The sequence below is a fragment of the Ovis canadensis genome, chromosome 2 (genome assembly GCF_042477335.2).
Source record: "Ovis canadensis isolate MfBH-ARS-UI-01 breed Bighorn chromosome 2, ARS-UI_OviCan_v2, whole genome shotgun sequence".
NCBI lineage: Eukaryota > Metazoa > Chordata > Mammalia > Artiodactyla > Bovidae > Ovis > Ovis canadensis.
In genome coordinates this window covers 85,655,266-85,678,811 of record NC_091246.1, presented here as the reverse complement: position 1 = coordinate 85,678,811, position 23,546 = coordinate 85,655,266, and the positions used below count along the sequence as shown (strand labels likewise).

Below are 23,546 nucleotides of genomic sequence, written 5' to 3'. Positions count from 1 at the left end.
AACCATGGCATCCGCAATGCTACACAAAGGTCCACGCCTCTGATAGTTTGGGAAATAACTCCCAGCTGAAGAAATTCCTTCTTGAAGGGCTGAAATACATTCTTGAACATAAGGTCATTTTCTTTCAGAGGGGTGGAACCTGGAAAGAGAGAACTGATGATATTGTACTGGGCACGAGGGACTGTATCATTGGGAGGCTACAGTCTCGGGACCTTGAACTGAAAATTGGGGGGGGGGGGTGGAAGTGCCACTTGAAGCCTGAGATTTGTGAGTCCCAAATTCTATGCTGTGCATGTAGCAGAGAGCTTGGTACATGCAAGCCATTGGTTAGTTTCTTTGGAGATGTCCGATACCAAGCTTGAGTGGTGGTGGTTGTCATTGGGTCTGACTCAGGGTGAAATGTTCCCACCAATTTTAATTTCCCTGAGTTGTCACCAAGGTTGGCAGGACCGGAGAAGACTATATGGAAAAGAAAGAAAACGAGCATAGGGTTGGGTGGTGCTCTTTTTGTAAATTCATTAACCAAGACGGTTTTCAGTCCCAGAAATATGTGTCCCGTCTCGTGTATGTGGCCTGTGCTTCCTTCTAATAGGGCACATGGGATGGCCAGAAAACGCCCATGCCCCGTTCAGGGAGTGGGTTGGCCTTCTTTGTTCAGGTACAATTTCCAATGAAATAGTAGCCTAAAAGTATTTAGAAGTTAGTTTATTGACTCTTATTGTACTTCTGAGCACCTAATAAATAATTTATTCATCTGATGGATATGTGGCTACCAGCGATGGGGCATGAAGTATGCACTGTTTGTCTAATACACTGTAGGGAGACCTGTTTATAAAGTATTTAGTATTGGTTTTATAATGCACTGTTGACAACAGGAGGCCACGAAGCTCAGAGATCAATCTCATTTTGGCCCACAGTATTAATGCTGCTTTATAAAGCTCTATGACAGGTTGCTTAGACAGTGGTCCCCACAGAAAGGACTAGGTTAGGAGGGCAGGTTGGAGTGGCTGCCAGCGCAGCGGATGAATGTCTTTGTCCAGGTCCCTGAGGTGACTGTTTGGCGGTGGCACAGGTTGGCCAGGTGACTCAGTGTTTCCCTGTTCTCTAGAGGGATACTGTTCTGAGAGTGCCTGGAGACTGATGGTGCAGAGAGCTGGGGGGCTTTGGCCCATGGTTGCAGCTCTGAATACCAATCGCAGGAAGGGGTGCTCCCCTCAGCCTCCTCTTGTGTTCGCTAATCCAGGGACATTATTCCACGTCTTCCAGTCCTTCGTTCAGGTCACAGATGGGGCACAGCATCGCTTTTTTAAGAACATATTTTTATTGGTGTTTCCTTGATTTACAATATTGTGTTAATTTCCACAGTAACAACAAAGTGAATCTGTTGATACATACACACATATCCGCTCTTTCTCAGTTTCTTTTCCCATATAGATCGTTACAGAGTACTGAGTAGAGTTCCCTGTGCTACACTGTAGGTCCTTATTCGTTAATCTGTTTTTATAGTAGTGTGTATATGTCAGTCCCAGTCTTCCAGTTTATCTCTCCCCTTCCTTATCCCCTGGTGACCTTAAGTTTATTTTCTACATGCGTATCTATATTTCTGATTTGTAAATAAGTTCATTTGTACCTTGTTAGATTCTATATATAAGTTATATATGATATTTGCCTTTCTGTGACTTCACTCAGTATGACAATCTCTAGGTCCATCCATGTTGCAGCAAAAGGCATTATTTCCTTCTTTTTTATGGCTGAGTAATAGTCCACTGTATGTATGTACCATATCTTCTTTATCCATCCCTCTGTTGATGGATATTTAGGTTGCTTGCATGTCCTGGCTATTGTGAATAGTGCCGCAGTGAACATTGGAGTGTGTGTATCTTTTCTTGGCGGGAATGTAAACTGGTACAGCCACTATGGAGAACAGTATGGAGACTGCATACACTAAAAATAGAGCTACCATATGGCTCAGGAATCCCACTCCTGGGCATATATCCAGAGAAAGCATGACATTTTTTGATTTTTGTTTGCTTTGGGGAATTTCATTAGCTGGTTCATAAGTGTTTAAAAAAATGCAGGTGGTAAACACTTAGAATTGGAGACACCTAAATAAAAATTAAACAATTTTTTTCAAGTCTTGATCAGAACTAAATCCTATAAGAATGCTATAAGGCAAAGATGTAGGTGTATTATTGCAAGTTAGTGTTGGTACATTTGGAACCAGGCATTTTTCAGTTTTGTATTAAGATTGCCTTGCTGGTTCTAAGCATTTCACTTCCCAGATGAGAAATGGGAGCTATATTTCTTGAACCCAGTCTGCTTGCTTGTAACTTGTCACAGTTTTGAAGGAAACAAGGCTGAGCCCTTCTGCAGTTTGCCATTGCTTTTATCCTTCACAAGTTCAGAGTTTCATGTCGCTCTCTCCTCTCTCGTCAGTCCTTGGTGTCTTCCTGCCCCGTCTCTCTCAGCTAATGCCCTCATCTTTTCTGAGATGATCATATCCTTTGTGTAGCTATCATTTACTGAGCATTTACTATGTGTTAAGCACTCTGGTGGGCCCTGGCTTAACAACAATAGATAAAACTCTTTCTTTCAACAACTGTACAGTTTAGTGGGGGAGATAGGAAATTAGCATTTTACATGACCTCTTTTGATATATATGTGTGTGTGTGTATTTTTTTTTTCCACCACAGAATTTTTTTCTCTTACCTTTCGTTTTTTGGGGAAAAAAAAAATTTTTTTTTTTTTCTCCTCCTTTTAAAAAAAATATTCCTTTGGCCGTGCCAGGTCTTAGTTGCTGTATGTGGGCTTTCTAGCTGTGGCATGTGAACTCTTCGTTGCTGCAAGTGTGATCTAGTTCCCTGACCAGAGAGTGAACCCAGGCCCCCTGCACTGGGACTGCGGCATCTCAGCCATTAGGTCACCAGGGAAGTCTAGGGGTACCCTATTCATTTGTGCTCTTGATCTCATGCTCTCCTAAAACCCTTTTTATATGATTTTCCCTCTGGCTTAGATCTTCAGTATCCTGTTTTCCCCTGGTTTCATCCCCTTTGCCTGTAATAGACTCTTCCCTTCACCTCCCATAGTGAAAAACAAACCATCTACACAGGAACACAACTAACTTCTCCCAAGCCCTGCAGACTCTCAGACCACTTTCTCTTACTTTACTTGCTTTCTTTGCAAAATTTTTCCATGGAATAGCTTCTGTTTTCTTCTTCTTCTTTCCAGTCTAGATTACATAATTTCTATACCTATTTGCCCATGAAGACATCTCTCTTACAATACAGAATATAACATTGCAACTACAAATATGTATGAGGAATGGTATGATTAACACCCATTTTTCTTAAGCTTAAGAACTAATAATGTACAAATACATCTCAGCCCCTGGTTACCATCCCAGTTACATTGTGTGTGTGTGCTCAGTTGCTTGGTCATGTCCAACTCTGTGCGACCCTATGGACCGCAGCCCACCAGACTCCTCTGTCCATGGGATTCTCCAGACAAGAATACTGGAGTGGGTTGCCATTTCCTTCTCTAGGGGATCTTCCCGACCCAGGGATTGAGCCCACATCTCTTATGTCTGTCTGCATTGGCAGGCGGGTTCTTTACCACTAGCACCACTTGGGAAGCCCTATAATTACATTGTACCCACTGCCATTTCCTCAGTCCAAGACCCGCCCTCCTAGCCTAAAGCAGGATTCTGACTTTGGTATTTATCATCCCTATGTACTTTGTTTTGCTCTTACTACATTTACTACTACTTATTACTACACTTGGCTTTCAGTTCAGTTCAGTTGCTCAGTCGTGTCCGACTCTTTGTGACCCCATGAATCGCAGCACGCCAGGCCTCCCTGTCTGTCATCAACTCCCGGAGTTCGCTCAGACTCGCGTCCATCGAGTCAGTGATGCCATCCAGCCATCTCATCCTCTGTCGTCCCCTTCTCCTCCTGCCCCCAATCCCTCCCAGCATCAGAGTCTTTTCCAATGAGTCAACTCTTCGCATGAGGTCAAAGTACTGGAGTTTCAGCTTTAGCATCATTCCTTCCAAAGAAATCCCAGGGCTGATCTCCTTCAGAAGGGACTAGTTGGATCTCCTTGCAGTCCAAGGGACTCTCAAGAGTCTTCTCCAACACCATAGTTCAAAAGCATCAATTCTTCGGCGCTCAGCTTTCTTCACAGTCTAACTCTCACATCCATACATGACTACTGGAAAAACCATAGCCTTGACTAGACAGACCTTTGTTGGCAAAGTAATGTTTCTGCTTTTGAATATGCTGTCTAAGTTGGTCATAACTTTTCTTCCAAGGAGTAGGCGTCTTTTAATTGCATAACTGCAATCACAATCTGCAGTGATTTTGGAGCCCCCAAAAATAAAGTGTGACACTGTTTCCCCATCTATTTGCCATGAAGTGATCAGACCAGATGCCTTGATCTTAATTTTCTGAATGTTGAGCTTTAAGCCAGCATTTTCACTCTCCTCTTTCACTTTGATCAAGAGGCTTTTTAGTTCCTCTTCATTTTCTGCCATAAGGATGGTGTCATCTGCATATCTGAGGTTATTGATATTTCTCCCAGCAATCTTGACACTTGGCTTTACTGTACTCTAAAGGAAGTAGTGTGGTTTCTTAGAATATTTAAACCTCTCTGAATGCTGACTTCTCTTGCCATTGAGAATACAGAACCATCACAATACCCCTGTTGATGTTGTTCCTTCTGTCTTCTCCCACAGTAGCCATCCCACAATAAGCATCTTCTTCCAAAATAAGCATCCCAAGATGCTTACCTTGGCCACTTTCTTTTACTTTTTGGGTCACTTCTCTGTTGATGACTCTCAGATCTGACACTGCGGTGTCAACCTATTTTCTAAACGTTTCTAATTGCCTAGACACCAGATGATCAACTGTTTTCTCAAACTGAGCTTACTATATATTCCCACCACCTTGTTCACTCCCATGTCTGTTGAGAGTGCTACTGTTTTCCCATGCTCAAAATTTCAGGGCTTTTGTGTCATCTTTGACTCTTTCCCTTTGTTACGCATGTTATCATTCTTGTCCCCTGGATTTTTACCTCCATGTTGCATCTTGCCCTTTTTTCTCCAGGCTTATTGCCTGTAGCCTTTTTACCCAGATTGTTATAGTAGCTTGCTAATTGATGTCTTCACTTCTGTCTTTTCACACTTCAGTCCATCTGTCTGTCTGTCATGCTATTGCTCGGTAAATCTTCTGCCAGTATAGTAATGATCACACTGTGCTGCTGGTGAGATGCTTTCAGCAGTCTTTACTGTTGATGGATGATGGGATAAATAGCATCTCTTCCAAGTGGTGTTGGCTTCCCACGTAGCTGAATGGTAAAGAATCCACCTGCCAATGCAGAAGATATGGGTTCGATCCCTGGATTGGGAAGATTCCCTTGAGGAGGAAATGGCAACCCACTCCAGTATGCTTGCCTGGATAACCTCCTGGTCAGAAGAGCCTGGTGGGCTACAGTCTATGGGGTCCCAAAGAGTCAGATATGACTGAGTGGGCATGCACAGCCTAGTGGCATACCAGACCCTTTTCAGTATAATAGTTCCCATTGAGCAGTCCACCCCTTTCATTCTTCATTGTTTTACACAGACCCACCTTACTTTCCAGTTCAGCTGGACCACTTTTCTAGGAATACTGTCAGTTAAGTTCCAGTGCAGATGCTGCCTCTGCTTGGAAATTTCCTCCTTCCACACCAGCTAGAAGGAATCTCCTTTTGTTAAGTCCTATACCCTTTGGCCACTATCTTAAGATGTTCTGTGTTTCGTTAAGGTTGCTTAGCCAGATAAGCATGCTGGCTTATCTCCTGTACTAGATTATAAACTTCTCATGAATAGGGTCTGTGTCTTAACTTTCATGTTCCACACACCTTGTATTTGGCAAGTAGGGCTTTGATCAGTATTCCCTAACACTGGCTAAAAATACTTAGTTGAAAATGTGTGTCTTAATAACATGTGAAAGAAAAGGGAGCTAGAAACCGAGCTAGTCAGGGCAAAAGAAGTATATGACTTATCAATTAGCAAATTATTCAGCTTTTCCCAGTGAGTTACTTCTGTTCTCTCCAGGATTTGTTTATTTGATGGCTGGATACTGTCAGCCTTGAAGACTTTTAACTCTTACAATGTGTCTAGGTGGTTAGAGGAATTTATTTGCAGTGTTTTTTCAATATGTTTTCATGTCCTCAGTGTCTCCAGATAATACTGTCTGTAGAGTATGTGTAATTTTCTCCCCAGTCTCTCAATAGGCATGCTCAATGTCCACTCCAAATAGCCATAATTACAAGTCAGAGGACAGGCTCAGCGAACGAGGTGGGCAGGCATGTTTCAGGGTCCCCTATTGTGGGGTTGATGCTTCTCAAGTTGAGATGTGTTTAAGCCTCTTGGATACACTCCCAGTCTTGCATCACCTAGCTAAGTTAACGCACACGCAAGTATTCTGCCTCCCTCCCTTTTTCTGGCTTTCACAGTCATACTTATTTTGTGAAACTCAGGTATTTACTTCACGGTCACACTTCTTATCTTCAAAAAAGCCATTGCTAGCAGTACATTTAGTGGCAGTTACATGAATAGTTTGTGAATGTGATCATGTATCTCCCTTCTTTGGCCTCTTCCCTTTTCTCTCCTACTCCCCCCTTATTTTTTTTTTTTCTCCTTTTTTTCCTTTCTTTTACATAGTTCTCATTTATTGTTTTCACCATTTTCAGTAGTAGTACCATTTAACTGGGAAGCCCCAATGTCCTGTATCTCCATCTAGTTGGTGGTTCTGAGTAGGATCACTTTGTGAAAATTCACCAACCTGTATACCCATATGGTTTGTACACTTTTCTGTACGGGTGGTATACTTCAGGTCTAACAGTTTACTACTGCCACTGTGAATGGCAGTAGTCAGACGAAGAGTCAGACAGTAGTCCCAAAGTAGTCCCAAAGAGTCAGACAGGACTGAAGCAACTCAGCATGCATGCATGCACCGGACATTACCTGGCCCTCAGAGGCTTTCCTTGTGCCTCTTATTGACACTGCTGCTGCTGCTTAGTCGCTTCAGTGGTGTCCAACTCTGCGATCCTGTGGACTGCAGCCCGCCAGGCTCCTCTGTCCGTGGGATTCTCTAGGCAAGAGTCCTAGAATGGGTTGCCATGCCCTCCTCCAGGGGTTCTTTCTGACCCAGAGATCAAACCCAGGTTTCCTGCATTGCAGGCAGATTCTTTACTGATGAGCCACCAAGGGAAGCCCCTCCTTATAAACGTTCAGTTCAGTTCAGTCGCTCAGTCGTGTCTGACTCTTTGAGACCCCATGAATCGCAGCACGCCAGGCCTCCTTGTCCATCACCAACTCCCGGAGTTCACTCAAACTCAAGTTCATCGAGTCGGTGATGCCATCCAGCCATCTCATCCTCTGTCGTCCCCTTCTCCTCCTGCCCCCAATCCCTCCCAGCATCAGAGTCTTTTCCAGTGAGTCAGCTCTTCGCATGAGGTGGTCAAAGTATTGGAGTTTCAGCTTTAGCATCATTCCTTCCAAAGAACACCCAGGGCTGATCTCCTTCAGAATGAACTGGTTGGATCTCCTTGCAGTCCCTTACAAACATTACTGCTCACCAAATGTCATATCACTTTTCAGAACTCTGTTAACTGTTAATTCTTTCTGTTTTTAATATGCTGTTAATGAGTTTCTAGCATCGAGTTCCTTAATTTTGAAGACAATCTTCAGCTGCATTCAGCATTCAAAATTGCTTTGTTTTAACATGTTTTCATTTAGATATGTACATACATGATAGAGCCTCTGTTTTTTCCTGAAATTTATGAAACTTCAAAATTTTTTTATTTTTACACTAATTTTTTAGGTTTGTGAATTTCATGTAAGGGGATACCTTCAGCATAGTTGCTTTATTCTGTGACAGCTCTGAAAGCAAGAGTTGGGTTAACTGGGTGTCTGTCAGTCTCAATCTTCCTTCAGGACAGTAATTTGAACTATTATTATGATAACTTCACTGGGGCTGCCAGTTTCTCAGGTCTTTGGACTTTAGAAGGAAGTAAATAGAGAAATTAGCACTATCTTTACAGCTCTTCCTGGTCATACAAAAATAATTGCCTGCTGTATGCTTGTTTAAGGAAACATGTTACTTGTCATTTTCCTCTAGACTTTCTCATAAAACATGGACTTCAGGTTATGGTAGGAAGAAGCCATTGTCACTGTCTGTAGCTGAAAAAAGATGAATAAACTCATTTTTCTGTCTTTAAGTCCAAACAGGGTAGGTAACATGTTTGATTTTTTTTTTTTTTCCCTTGAAGGCTGAGATTCATGCTGACCTCAGATGCTTTGGATCTGCAAATAGCCTGATTCTAAGGATTCATCATTTCCCTAACATCTTATAAACTACCTCATCCACCACACCCTGTCCAAGTTCTCTTTATTTTTATTTTTTTATAGTGTATCAAGGGATTATGGCATTTGGACATGTCCCTGAAAACACATCCTTGCTGTGTTTCCCTGAAATCGAGCCCCTGATTAGGCTGTCAGCAGATGCTGTATCATACGGATTGTGCCAATTGGTGCTGAGACAAGTGTCAACCAGAATGGCTTCTCCCTTTCGCAAGGGAACGATGGGGTGCTTAGGTAGCTTTTGCTAACGGGACATGTGCCTGCCACTGCCGAAAGTTACTTAAATCTCTGCCCTGTTCAAACTTCATTTTAGGAGGCTCGTCTTCCCCACACTCTGAGATCGCATAGTGCTGCTTTTTCAGTGTACAAGCTTTTCCCTCAGTGCAAGTGATCAATTTTTTTGGGTCAACAGTTATTGTTGTTATTTTCTGGTCATGTGCTCTAATGTGATATTCGTGTGAGTAAACACCAGAGCGTGGTTTAATACCCACGCTGCTTTGGCAAAAACCAGGCTCACCAAAACCCAAAGGCACGCCTGCCTTTCTTGTCCCGAGATCTTCACCGGCTCTCCTGGCTGAGGTTTCTATATGTTGAAATGCCCAGTCCAGGCTGCCAGAGCCATCTAGTGAGGGCGTAGTTGTAAATAGGACATAACATGTACAATTTTAACACAGACTCATAGAGCAGAGAGGGGCCAGTGATTGAGACTGGCAATCCAAGGGGGCAGACCGTTTTTTTTTTTCTCTTCCTTCATTTGAATCTGTAAAGATCTTGAACTGCATTTTAAATTAATTAATCTATGAGCTGTTAACCCAAATTTATGTCCCAAGTTTTTAGAGAATAAGTAATAAGATTGTTGTCTCCAAAGAGAAAGATTTATTGAAGAATACAGGTGCATAGTTCAGTACATCCATAAGGAGCAGACACAGGGTTAGATTCAGTAGTTGGCAGACATGCTTCATCATTTAAATCTAGATTTAAAGGCAATTGCATTCAAGTTTACCTAGATCATCCAGTAAATTAATACACGAATGAGAATCTGAAAAAAGTTTTCTGATTTCCTCAAAATTTAAATGCAGGAATCCAGGACCTCCCTTGTGGCTCAGCTGGTAAAGAATCCACATGCAATGCGGGAGACCTGGGTTCGATCCCTGGGTTGGGAAGATCCCCTGGAGAAGGGAAAGGCTACCCACTCCAGTATTCTGACCTGGAGAATTCCATGGACAAGTCCATGGGGTCACAAATAGTCCTACACGACTGAGCGACTTCTTAAAAAAAGAAAAAAGAGATCCAACTAGTAGAATCCAAAATGTTTCTTCATGATCATCAGACTTCTGTAGAGCCCTTGGCTGTTGAAAGAGAGGTACTTCAACTCTTACAAGGCTGGTAATGGGAGGAAATTAGGAGTCAGTGGAGACGGAGAGATGTAGGTGTGATGGATGAATCTTATTTGTGAAGATGGGCCTCTTCAAGTGTAGTGAAGTGAAGTTGCTCACTCCGTGTCTGATTCTTTGTGACCCCATGGACTGTAGCCTACCAGGCTCCTCTGTCTATGGGATTTTCCAGGAGATGTGTTCGTGTCCGAACTCCCGGTGGCTCACATAGTAAAGAATCCGCTTGCAGTTCAGGAGACTTGGGTTTGATCCTTGGGTTGGGAAGATCTCCTGGAGAAGGGAATGGCAACCCATTCCAGTATCCTTGTCTGGAGGTTTGCATGGACAGAAGAGCCTGTCAGGGTACAGCCTATGGGTTCGCAAAGAGTCAGACATGACTGAGCAACTAACATACCATATGAGCTCCTTTTCAATCTTCTTCCCTCCTTCCTTTCCCCCGTAACATGCGGGCAGAGTAATAGTTCATCTTTTCTCTGTGTTTTTTTTTCTTTTTTTAGAGGGGGATGAATTTTCACTGTCCTCCCATCAAATGACCTATGTGACTCAAGAGAAAACAGGCAGCTTAGATTATGATATAATTATTCACAAAGGGAAAACCTCAGTGGAAATTATTGTTTTTACGTTATCTCTATTCTTGATAATGAATCAAAAAATTTTCCCCCTTAGCCTCACATAGAAAATGAAACTGCACAATAAGGTAGGGATGGCAGGTCTCACAGGGGAAAAAGGTTGCTGTCAACTTTTTTTCTCCAGAATATGGAAATTTGGGTGGATTATCTGTTCAGAGGAGGTTTCCTTTATTAATTCTTTTTCCTTTTTTTCACTTAAGACATCTGTTAACATTTCACACAGCCCAACAGATGTTGCAAAGCAAGTCCCATACTTTGTTCTCAGGAAAAATGACATTTCCTCAATTGGTTACCCCCACCTCTGTGACTGGGCCCAGCCTGCTGCTTCTGCATAATTTGCATATATTATGTTATATACATTAATGCTATACGAATTTGAATCTTCAGCATTCTTTTTATACTCTGAAGTCTGATTTGATTAGAAACTAGTTTACACATTGAGGGTTGAGAGGTCATAACATTATAAAAATCTCCTTTGAGAAGAGCAGCCTAAGTCTGCAGATAGGTTTGGATAGCCAATTACTTAAGAATTTTTTTTCTCTATAAAATAAGTGAAGTACAAAAGCTTGAGTTGTTTTACCACGAGGAAGTGCTGATTGTCATGCGATGCGGAGCGTCATTTTTATTATTTTGGCAAGAACAGGACAGTTTTGTCTTGACAAGCCATTAGATGAATACCAGTGTGTGTCACATGGAAAACCACTGATCTTTAACCCAGCTCTGTACTTAACCAAGCCTTGAAAATGAATAGTGCATAAAAGAAGAGCAAAGGCCAGTTTACTGTCATTACAGATTACAGAATCTGTTAACAGCTGCTGAACTGAACCCAGGGAATTACAGGTATTGTTCCGTGAACCAGCGGAAGTCCTAGAGATGCTTGTTAAACTGTGTCTATAAATCGTACATTTATTTGATATTTGCCTAGGATTTACATTGCTGGAAACATAGCTGAAAAAAGGACAATCCTTGAGTACTTTCTCTGTGTACTAAATGCATGCCTTTATCGCAAAACCACATATATTTACATTCTAGAACTGTCTCAGTGATACTTCCTTACCTTCACTTATGGAACTTATTTTAAGAAAGCAATGTGTTTTCAAAGAAATTAATAATGAATATTAAAAAGAAAACAAACAGTATCCCTACCCCCGCCCCCCCAAAAATCGCACATACAAACATACAAAACAAAATCCTTAGCTCATTTGTTTCTTCAAGGTGCTCATTGTGGCTTATATTTGTACCAACATGTGTTTTTTTTTTGTTTTTTTTTGAAATGGAGGGAAAAATCTAACCCATCTCAATACCCAAATATTGAAAAGATCAGTAACATTTAAAATAGTCGGTTGTGGGAATTATTGCTTACAGAGCTAACAAGAGAAAGAACACACTTTCTAACTCTGCTGGTGGAATTGCATTGTGCCTCCCTATAGTCTTGTTATCCCACACTAACTGAAATGCAAATTCTTTGTAACTAATTGGATCTCATTGAGGGTACATGCACAGTATGTAGTTATATGCAAAAAGGTTTTAAAAACTAAAATTTCTTTGTAATTGCAACTTTTGATTACTATCTGAAACATTGGTATCTATAGTATAGGTTTAGAATATATATATATTTAATTTTGTTCATAGATGACTCAAAAACATGAGCTATGAGATACTTGGTAAATGCCAGCTCAGAAGTTAGGGGGCAAATGTTTGTTTATAGGAATCTATAAGTTGGATTTTATTTAAGTCTTGTGAGAATGAAGAATTTTTTTTTTTGAAGTTTAGGATTTAATATCTTAGAGCCGATACACTGAAGTCATGCTTATAGTATAATCCTTTTGTTGGGATATTTTAAATGTGAAAACATCTTAAACATAAGAAATCACTTCCAAAAACTATTGTCTTTTTGTTTTTTTCTTCAGTTCTCCAGTTTACTTTAATGTTGTAAACTACATCTGAGTTTCTTACTTTTGTATAAGTGTATTTCCGCTGCATGTTGTGATGAGATGGAGATATTCACATTCTCACAGTGTCTTTACTAACTTGGGTGCCATTTAGACCTAACTGGTGTATTTTTTCCCATGGTTTGTCTCTCACTCTCAGTGAGAGTGGGAAAGCCAACATACAGCCTTTAGTATTTGTGATTCTTTCAGTGGAAATACATGGATCAGGACAGCAGAAACCTGTGTAAGTGATGCCTGCCTCTACTCCCCTAGTTTTAAGTAATTTTAATACAAATGATTGTAGACAGTTAGTTTACAATCTGCAAACTATATAGCCAGTAGACAAACTCAAAAGTCATGTTTGTGCCTTGTGGGTGTATATTTTTTTGTATTTCTGTCCTTATAGGTGTCCTGATTGCTAGACAAAAGATTATCCTGGAATTGAGGACTTTGCATGCTGTGTTTCTATGTGGAAGTAAGTGGCAAGTTCAAATCAAGCATTTTGGAGGTTTCTAGAGGAGTCAAATTTGTATTTTGAGGACTTGATTTAAAAATGATTGTTTGAAACTTAAAATCTGCAAAGCACAGTATGTGTTTATGCCTGAGGTTTTTGTTTTCGTTTACCTGTTCATTCACTTCTTGGTAAGTCAGGGTTGTTATCGTATGAAAGCTTGTCTTCTTTGTAGACTGTTCTTACAAACAAGTTAAAATTTTGTTTGATCAAATCCATTTAGCACGTGCAGAATTGCATGATAGATTTTTAGTAAAAAGAAAAAAAAAGCAACTTAGATAACTGGTGCTTTTGAGGCATGTGCCTTGACAGTAGTTACATGCCAGGTACTAGTTACTTACACTGTAAACTTGTTTCATGTAGGGCAACCCAAGCTTTGCCCTCTGAAAGAGCTCAGTTTCCCTAGGCTGGGTAGCATTTTGTCAGCCGGGGAGACCAGATTTGGATGTATTAGCTAGTCAGCCTAATAACCCTGTACAGACTGTATTGATTTTCTAGGAGAGAGTTTATGAACTAAATAAACTTGGGGTTGGTGTCTTAATAAACTGCTTCTCTCAGTCTGTCACATTTAGTTACAGAGTTGTGCAGTTTAGGGGGAAAAAAGGCTAATTCTGTTACAGATTGTTCACAGCAGGGTCTCCAAATTAGCCCTTTGTTTTGTAATGCCACCTTGCTTGGGCTCGCTTTGAGCACATTTCTCAGTTTTGCCCTAATGAGTTGCAACACTGATAATGTGGCTGATGATCTTTCATTGATTTCACTATCACTTGCTTGTCTGGTAATTGATCCGTTGCTGAGCCTCTAGTTAATTATATCGGCTTTGACATGGCCCAGTCCATGGGGAATTTCAAGTCTTGCAGAATAACAGTTTTAATAAAAGAGTCTATTACTGCAGGTGCTTGCTGCTGCATGCCAGTTGATTTTTGTGTTGTTAGTGTGTGTGTGTGTGTGTGTGTGTGGTTGCTGGGGAGGGGGATACTTGGGAAAGGAGAGGACCATAGCACTGAAAGAAAGGAGGGGTGGGGGCTGGAAAAAGAAGAAGAGGGAGTGAAGGAGAGAGGAAGGAAGGAGGGGGAGCCGACAGGGTGAGAGCTGGAGAGCCAGAGGCAGGCAAGAGAGAGCACACAGGCAAAGCGATACAACAGAGCCTGCAAGGAGCGAGGCGGAAGCTTGCTATTGACAGTGTCCTTAAGCCTCCCACAAATAGCAGCCATTAGTGGGAAGGTCAGGAGCTGAGCAGGCAGCTTGACTGAGGCACTGAGTGCCACTTCAGAAATCAAGAGGCTAGCAAATTTTAGAGGGAGTTTAAGTGGGTAATAGCTAGCTGTAAAGGTACAGTCACTGTTGACAATTGACTCATAGGGTTTTTCTGCCTTCACCCCCTCCAGAATATTTTTATTGACCACAGGTGGACTTAATATATTTTAAGGCAACAATTCTTCGGGTTCTTGTTTGTTTCTCTTCAGATATTGAATTTGCTGCTTTTGAGACTTTTTTGTGCTTAATGGTGGTGAACCGGAGGGAAGTTTAACAGAAAAGCTTTCAGGAGATGGCGGTTCTAGAGGGGAAGGCACATTTGTGTCAACACAGTGCACGCTTTCTCATCTTTTCTCATTGTCCACTAATGACACTGAGCTGCCATTGAAGCTCTTTCTGTTTCTTTTGTTGTTTCAGAGAGTAAGGTTTATTGTTATTCTTGAGTTAAGAAGGAGCAAGGAGAGTGGTACATTTGTCCTCGGTATTTGTAGGTGGTTGAAGATTAATGTGCCTTACATTTTAAGTTTAGGAGGGATGGCTTTTTCCTGCTGACTACTTTTATGAGACGACATGAATTTAGCTTTCCATTTTGGAGTTACTGTTTATGTACAGTGCATTTTGTTCAGTTCTGCTTTTCCATAAATAAAGTAGATAAATATGATCTAATAAATAGATGTTTTGTTTTAAACTGGGTTTAATTAAAAATATGACATGCTATCAAGGTTATATTTCATCAGGCTGGAAAATGTTATAGAATTTTCTATAGAGATCTTGAATGAAAAATGGAATTTTTATATTCATTACTTTTCGCCTGAAATGGGACAGGCTTTTTTTCTTCATCTTTTTCTTTTTTACGATTTGAAAGGATATTGTAGAAGCTTCATCCAGGAACTTTAACAAAGGATTTTTTTTTTCTACTTACTGAGCTTTAAGAAAAGGTACACTTTTTTCCTTTTCCATTCAGTTTCTTATTGTTTAACATCCAATTGAGTAATTAATGCCCCGAGGGAACTGTATAGTAAATAGTGTGTATTTATTTTGCAAATGTTTATTGTGCATCTTCTATGTTCAAAAACCTGCTAGGTTTATTTATATACTTTTTAGAGTGTAAGGTCACATCACTATGTATATTATTTTCTCCAGTAGTTTATATGTGATTATAAATAGCCCAGCACATACTATTTCTTTTAGGAGCTAACATTTAGACAACATCTAAGCCAACTTCACATTCTCTTACAGCTGAGTATTTCTCTTTCTTCCAGTGTAATTAGGGGCAAAAAAAATGTTTTTAAGTCTAGTAGTTTACAAATGTTAAAGCAAAGACTAATGTCAGATACTGCAAGCTATACCCAAAAGCATTGTTGGGAAAAATTCCCTGGGAAGGGCCCCAGCCTCTCCTTGCCCCGTGGACCATCCCTGATCTCAGTGCTGCTTGGAGTGTGCATGAGTGTGTATCTCTCTCTCCGTGTGTCTGGAGAGGGGTTAGTGCAGGGTGTCATTCGGTGCCTGACAGTGGAACAGTGCAGTTGACTCTCAGCTCTACTATCCAATAACATGCAGTGGCTGAGAGTTTGAAGCTGATGGTTGGGTCTCCAGTGCTGCCTGCACACCTGACAGGCAGCTGTTAAACCGAGCGAAGGCAAGCTCAGGGAGTCACAATCTATGCATAAATGATAGGGGTGTCTGTGTAGAAGGTGCAAAAGAAGCTCTGACCCCCTCCCTCCCCCAAATCTCCCCCTTCCCAAATGAAATGCACAGTTCAGCCAGCTTCTTAACTACACTACACTCCTGCTACTGGCTGCCAAGAGGCTCAAAAATCCACCTTCACTTTTCAGTCAGAAGAGGCAGAAGTGGATGTGAGAGAAAGAGAGACACAGAGAGACAGAGAGCCAAAGAGGGCAAGAGACTTGACTTTAAGAGACTCCTGTACTGACAACTCCATGCAGTTCGGAACCAGAGCGACTCCAGCTGAACCAGGGTTCATGGGAACATGGCAAAACGCTGATACTAACCTCTTATTCAGAATGTCCCAACAGGTAAGTTACTTTTTCTGTTTTTAAAGGAAACCTTGAATTGTTATGTGTACTTTTGCTTCTGGTATTTTCCTTTCTAAACATTTTTGAAATCTTGATCACTTCGTAGTTTGGGTTCTGTTTTGTCATAATTGTTACTGGAACGAGCAAGGTTACTTCTCGGCTTCCCTAAGGGCTCCTTAAAAGAAAAGGGGGAAAGGATACTGAAGTAAAAGAAAGGAAAGGCATTTGTGGCAAAGTTTCACAGTCCAGCCAGGGTCAGGGGAAGACTTCATTTATTTCTTAGTTTTCTGTTAAATAATAATAATAATAAGCCCCCCCGCCCCCCGCCCCCCACCCAGGACATGTTATCTATCTGCGTTAATCACTTCATCCAAGTGGCTGCTATCTCAAGAGTAAGGTTTGCCAACCCCACGGCCATGAAATACAGGGGCCCCTCGGCCCTGCCCGACGGACTTCCCTGGGCTAGAAGCGGCTTGACTCCGACCCCGGCCGGGGAGAGGAGGCTGCGTGGGAGCCGCTGGCAGCGCCGCCGAGGGGCGCGGGTGGAACGGCGTGTGTGACGGGCTGAGCCGCTGGCCGGTCCCAGCTCCTCCGCCGCTGCTGCCGCCGCCGCCGCCTCTTGCGCGCTGGCCCTGCGCTCCCGCCGCTCCCGCTCGGCTCCCGCCCGCTCGCCCACCCGCCGGCCGGTGCACTCACACTTCGGCAGCCTTGGCGTCCTCCCCAGAGCCGTCCTCGGGCCGGCTGGCTGCACCGCCGCTGGCTCTGCGGGGAGGGTCGACGTGTCCGCCCAAGGCCGCCGGAGGCTGCTCGTTAATCAGCGGAGCCCGCGGCTCGTACCGTGTACCGTGCGCTTGGTGGTACCTACGCGCCCCGCGCGCCCGGCTCCTCTTGCACAATCGCTGGCTCTGCGGCTCCGAGGGGGAGCGAGGGGGAGAGGAAGCGAAGGGAAACAACCCAGAAACTTTCATCTTGGACTGTGCTCAAGCGAGGGAGGGAAGTTCCCTGGTGCCTCCCTCCCAGACACGTCTTTGCTTTTCAAAAGCCTCCATCAGACCCACACAAAGCAAGAGTTAGTATGATATTAGCCTCCGCACAGCACGAAAGTGTGACTGTACACTGGGATTTTAAGCAGATGGAGGTTGTTAGGAAATGGGTATTGCTTCTCTCTCTCTCTCTCTCTCTCTCAAAAAAAAAAAAAAAAAAAAATATATATATATATATATATATATATATATATATATATATACTGCAATTACTTTCTTTTATGGAAACCTACTTTGTTTGTAAGGAGTTCATGAGAACTAAATACTTTCATTGAGTTAATTTGATTTTTAAAGTGTTAGTGAAGAAGGAAAGAAACCAGTTTACCAGACTGGAGACCTACGACAAGTTTAGAAATACATCTGCGAAAGGTAGTACAGAGAGCCAGAGTTTTGTAGCCTTTAGCTAGTGAACAGTTGTATCACACAGTTCTAGATAGGATAAACGCATTTGAATAAGGTGTATTTTGACATATCCTGTAGAGGGACCCTGATTACTGCTGATACAGTAAGCTGGGATTTAAATGCAATCAACACAAGCCCAATAAGCAACTCTTTATGTGCAATTTCCCATTCTTGCAAGTTAAAAAGTTCATTTCCTCCCAGAGATATTCTTTGGCTTGCCACTGCCGGGTGCCTTGAGAGGTGTGTTTCTGAAGCACATCCCTGCCTGCCTGGGTGACTTTTCGTGGTTGGAATACAGAGTATGTTTTCACTGACCTTAGGACCAAATAACTTGTTCTCTACTTTAAAAATTAGATATCATCTTCAGGGTTTTCTTGTTACTGGAGGTCGTGGTCTCTGTGTGTGTGTGTTTTGAAAGGGGAGGTTGGTTTAGGTCTCCCTCTAGCTAGAAAAGAGTTAATAAAACCAGATAGAGATAATGATCAATTGATAAATGGCCATTGAACCACATAGATGGTGTTAGATTGCTTCTTTGGCACTAGCCCATTTCCAAGTAGATTTGAATCTAAGGAGACTTTAAGTTGTGCGAAGCATTTTAGCTAAAAAACAAAGAAAAGTAAATTATATAAATGGTGGATCAAAATTGGGAAGATAATTTGAAATTGCTCAGAGAGAGAAACTTGTGCAGCTAAACCATTATGATGTCTTTGATCCAGCTGTTTCACTCTCTGGATACATAAAAATCTCTTGTGTGTACCTGTGTTTATATACGTGTGAAAGTGAGCATCACTGACTATTGAAAGAGTAGAAATATAGGGAAATAATTTATGCTTTATGGCTGCTATATGAGGTAATGTTAATTATACTATTTACTAAATAGTAGTACAATGAAAGGAGAAAATCACAATTTTAAAAAGTGTAGTTATTTTATTTTGTATGTTTTCTTTATTTTTTGGTTTTGATGTAATTGGCAACTCCCTCGTTTTTCTTCCTGTCATGGTTATTAAATGCTTACCTCCTCTGCATTTTTGGAAAGCATCTAAAGAGGGTATAAGTTTACATGTTTTATTTTCCTCCTTCAGGATGATGTTTTAGTTTGTATAAATATTGTATAAACTTGAATTGAAACTATGTGTAAATCCTAAAATGTGTACTGTACATGTTTAATTTACATGTTTATTTTCCTGACCTATAGTTCATCAGCAATGCTGATTCAGTGTGTGTGTACATGTGTGTATATGCCAATGTAAGGAAGACACTTCTTGACATGATCTCTCGCGAAGCCAACAGTTTCAAGGAATACTAGTCTCAGTATATACATTAAGCCAGTATTTGTCTTAATACAGGTAAAAGTTTGTCCAGTTAAAACTGCAGAATTTTATATTTCTAAGGCCTAGAGATATTTTTCCTATATTAAGATTATTTTAATTTCTAAGGAAAAAAATGGACTTAGCTCATGAAGTGAATATTTTGGGCATTTTTTTGTTTCAGAGTTTTCTGTAATAAGATAAAAACTGCGAGATTTACCTGATCATTTCTTTAAATATTAGAAAACACTGACTAGCCAGTTTCAAAACTGAACTATAGAGAATTCACAATCCGTATTATTTAACTACAGCAAAACTTAAAGTGGGAGATAGCTCATAAATACTGAAATTTAATATTCTAGCGTTGTGTCTTCTATGGGTAATTTAGGAAGCAGAGATATAAAAATCTTTGTCTTTTGTTTTGTATGAGCAAAGTTAGATCTGCTTATATGTAAATGTTTCAGTCTGTCTAATTCTAACAAAAAGATACCACAATCTGAAGCCAATTTAGATTTGGTGGAACTAAGTCTATTCCCCTAAAGTTCAAGATATGACAATTTGACTGCATTTTCTTGCCTCTGTATTTTTCTTCCATATTTTAGTATGATTTTTTTTTCAAAAGGGATAGTATTTTCCCATACAGACAAACACTTGATAACCTTGAAGGGCATGACTCTTAACTTCTCTAAAGGGAGTTGTTCTTTGGGTTACTTTGATCAGTGACAGGTCGAGAATAACCAGAAACTCTTTGCTCATCTTTTCTGTTCATCTCCTAGAGTCTAGAATGTTGTTTTGCCCATTTTAACCTCACAAGGTATTGTTAAAAGCAGAAAATAAAGTCTGCTTTTGGAAATCGTTGTTGTTTTAAACCAAGCTTTAAATGATGATTTTTTCCCATTTTTGTAAATACTTTGTTCGTGTGAGAGAATAGCAATTAAAATTGTTTGTACTGCCTCAAGGGGTGCAGTAGTCTAATAATATATTTTGAAATCTTCTCAGAAATAAAACTGTAACAGGTAAAGGGCTAGAGCTTATGCTTTACACGTTACTAGAGGCATTTACCTTTTATTATTGGTGAGGTATATTTAACCTGTTTCAAATAAAACGTGAATCCCTTAATAAGGTCTCTTTTCAGACACGAGTGAAATACTAAGTTAGAATTATAAATGACTCTGTGCATCATTATGTAGTAATTTAGGATTCACCCAATGATGTAACAAAATTAACAACATAATTTCATTGTGAAACTGTATCTTGTTAAAGAACAACTGTCTGACATTCTCCTACAGTTGCTTTATTTAACTTCATGCAAATATTATTAGTAGTGACATTTTTCTATTGTGCATTAGATTCTCTCATTAGCATGATGTGTTAGTTATCACCAGAGAAATCGTTTCCTAGATAGGTGAGGGGCAAACCAAGAAAGCTAAAAATTAAATCAGTGATTTACATTAATACCAGAGCATCTGCTCACCAGAGATAGGACAGAATCAAGCAAACTTTCTCACTAATATAAAATCTAGCCCATTTCAGAGAAATGATAAATAAAATATATTGTCAGAAACATATAACATTGCTGGCATCCATTTAAAAGCAGGTTCGATATGCATTTTGCTCCCAGTAGTCTCTTAGTTCTTTCTATTCATATAGGCAACGACAGTTTCCGTTGGTTGAATCTATATATTCAAGTAGAAATGGTGATTTTGTCTGACTTCCTACCTGCCCCGCTCCCCCCCAAATAATTTGAATGTTTATTCACTAACAGTTTAAAAGGCACATACGCAGTGTTTCTTACAAGTCAGATGCCTAATTGTATATTGTGGTTTGATTCTTCCTTCTAGTTCATAGAATGCATTTTATTCTTAACTCTATCCCCCTCGTGCAGCTGTCCCTTTTAACAGAGGATGTATATTCTTATTTAACCAGAGCCCGAAGTAAAGCAGTTGACAGTTAATGGTCTTTGAAAATGACTTTCACTGCCAGGCATCAGCCATCTCTAGGTTTCTGTACTTTCCCTCCTCCCTTTTTACCCCCCTTCTTCCAGTTGGTGTGTTTCAGTAATCACATCTTACTAAAAAAGGATTAAATTGACCAAACTGACGGTCTTGATGCTAAAATAAATATTTATATTATATTAGGAGGCATGTAATTTCAGCCTGTTGAATTAGTAGGCTCCTACCTCCAATTTAGTTTGCCTCTCTAATTTGAGTGATAATGTTTTATATTGAAGACTTAACTGTAGACATCTATTCAAATATAATTCTTCTCATCCATTCTTATCATGTAACACTAACATTAGGAATTTGGGTAATTGTTAAAATACAGGTTGTAGCACAGGTGCTTGTGTGTTGGCCTGTACTTTGTAAGTCTGTGTATAACAGGCAGACTTCACTTAACAGGTACTGTCTAATTTGTAATGCAAGGGGAATGAACGTAGTAGGCCTTATATATGGTGTTTATATACATGTTAAAGCAAATAAAGCAGGCACAAACATATTCTCAGGTGGATATGTGGTATAGATTGGTATATATTAAAAAATCTGTGCTCACATTTCAAGATTATTTTCACCATGATACAGTAAGTGACTTTGAACATAGTAGGTGATCATTTTGAAATTATTTTTCTGATGTTTCTATCATCTGCAAACTGGGACTGTGTGTCTGTGTATAATCTGTAAGGCCTTAGCGAAAGCTAAGGTGAATCAAGTAACCACAGTCAAAAAATAAATCCCTATAGGTGTAGCTATCTTATCTATATAATTGTAGGTATTTTTTAATAATTATATTTATGAGTGTATCTTAACATTCACTGATAAATCCCGTTATTCATGCGTGGCTTTATGGAAATCTGATTAATGGAGTGACAGGACAGATTTGGGCTCCCACAGCAGCACATCCTCCCACTTCTGTGTCAGGGTTAAGAGCCGCGGCAAATCCTCCCTAACTAATTAGATGCTGAGTAAGGCATCTCGGAGAAGTTGGGGCGAAAGTGAATGGGTCACAGCCAAAGCAGGATTGCAAGGACTCCAGTGATAGAGAAAGCATCCAAGTTTGCCAGGTCGCTGTGACACGGGGAGCTGACTCCTAGGGAACTGGCCGTTACAGATAGTGAGCTGGCGTCATCCAGCTCCATGAAAAACACACGTGCGAGTGCACCTCTCTTCCCACCTTACATGTCTGACACACCCTGAAAGAAAGTTAGATTGGGCATCTGCCTGTATCAGTCTGCAAAGCTTTCGAGAGGACTTTTCCTGCAAACATGTATAGCTAATGGCTGTGAAAGGCCAAAGAAGTATTTTCTGAACTTGAGACTTTTGATTATAATGTGTATACGTATCAGAAGGCATGAGGCAAGACACTGGAATTTGCTTTTAGCTGGTGTCCACAGTTGGAATCGTGGTGTTGGACTTAAACTACGAGTTAACTCCTTTCTTTCCCGTGGGGTGTTGTCAGGGAACTTTTTGGTAACAGGGAGAAGAGAGTGAATTGTGGGGTGACTTTTTCAGTGAGAGAATTTTTTTTCCTGGGAGTCCCTGCTTGTTGCTGTCCAAGGACCATGGAACGTAGTGGTTCCAAGATTTCCTTTCACGTGAGGTTTGGAAACCCGGTTTATTCTGTGGATGGAATGAATCCTTCACCATGTGAAAATCCTGCTGTCCCTCTCGTGGTGTGTTTTTGCTGCTACATAACCACGCTTCTCTAGGCCTTGGTCAGAGAGAAGATTGTTTGCGGATCATAGGAAATGATTGATCTTACCCTTGTCTGCCAAAGCTGATGCCAGTTTTATTTCCCGAAAGCAGCTGGCTTCCACATTTTGCTTGGTGATCCTCCATCTACTTAAGAACCAGGGAGAGGAGGGGAAAGAGAGTCAAAAACCCTTTCAAGGAACTTTGACATCTATTTTTAAGCTTTAGAGAAATAAAGGAAAAGAGGCATAATTCAGGCACAGCAGCCTTTCTGTCTTGACATACAAGCAAGACATTGTATCGAAGAGGGAGTTTCTTTTCCTATAAGATACAATTGTAAACAGGCGCAAAAAATAAGATGAAAAAACTTTCTGAGCAACTAAAGCTCCAGGAAGTTTTAATATGTGCAGATGACACCCGGGAAATGATGCCTGGGCGGTGACATCTGAGGTACCTCGCCTCCTCACCGAGCATGATCTGTACTGCCTTTTCCCTCCCCAGCTTTAAAAGAAAGTTTTAGAGACTGGAAAAAAATAAAAGTATTGATTCTTTTTTAATTTGTACATTCCCTGTAGGAACCCTAGCAAATTTCATAGTGTACATTCAAACCCTAAGGTGAAAAATTTATGACTGGAGTTCATTTGGTTGAGGGTGGTGTGCGGTGTTCTATTCAAACGCTCTGGATAGCATTTCATGCCACAGAATCAGAGAGCAGAAGAGAAAAGGAGCTGTATCATTTCTTCATTCACTCAGCCTTTCTTAATGGAAATGCTTGTGGAAAAACAAAGCATTACTCAAACTGGCTAACGTAGAAATCAAATTCTCGGCGTATTAATCATCATTCCAATTAAAAAAAAAAGAATTGATCCTTTAACAACAAAATAATATCCTTTTGTTTTTCTTTAATTAAGCCCGCCAGTTTTTCATTTCTCTCTGTGAAGAAAATGAA

General features: G+C 40.7%; 1 protein-coding gene across 5 annotated transcripts in view; it reads left to right on the top strand.

The window, feature by feature from the left end:
* BNC2 (basonuclin zinc finger protein 2) overlaps window positions 1-23,546 on the top strand; it is a 481,226-nt gene that overhangs the window by 143,466 nt on the left and 314,214 nt on the right. For 4 of the 5 annotated variants that reach the window (XM_069576626.1, XM_069576625.1, XM_069576624.1 and 1 more), the window contains exon 2: window positions 15,959-16,159. The exons of the other annotated variant lie outside the window; for it this stretch is intronic. In XM_069576626.1, coding sequence (XP_069432727.1) covers window positions 15,959-16,159 — 201 coding nt within the window. The remainder of the gene's footprint in view (window positions 1-15,958; window positions 16,160-23,546) is intronic. 5 annotated transcript variants of the gene reach the window in all.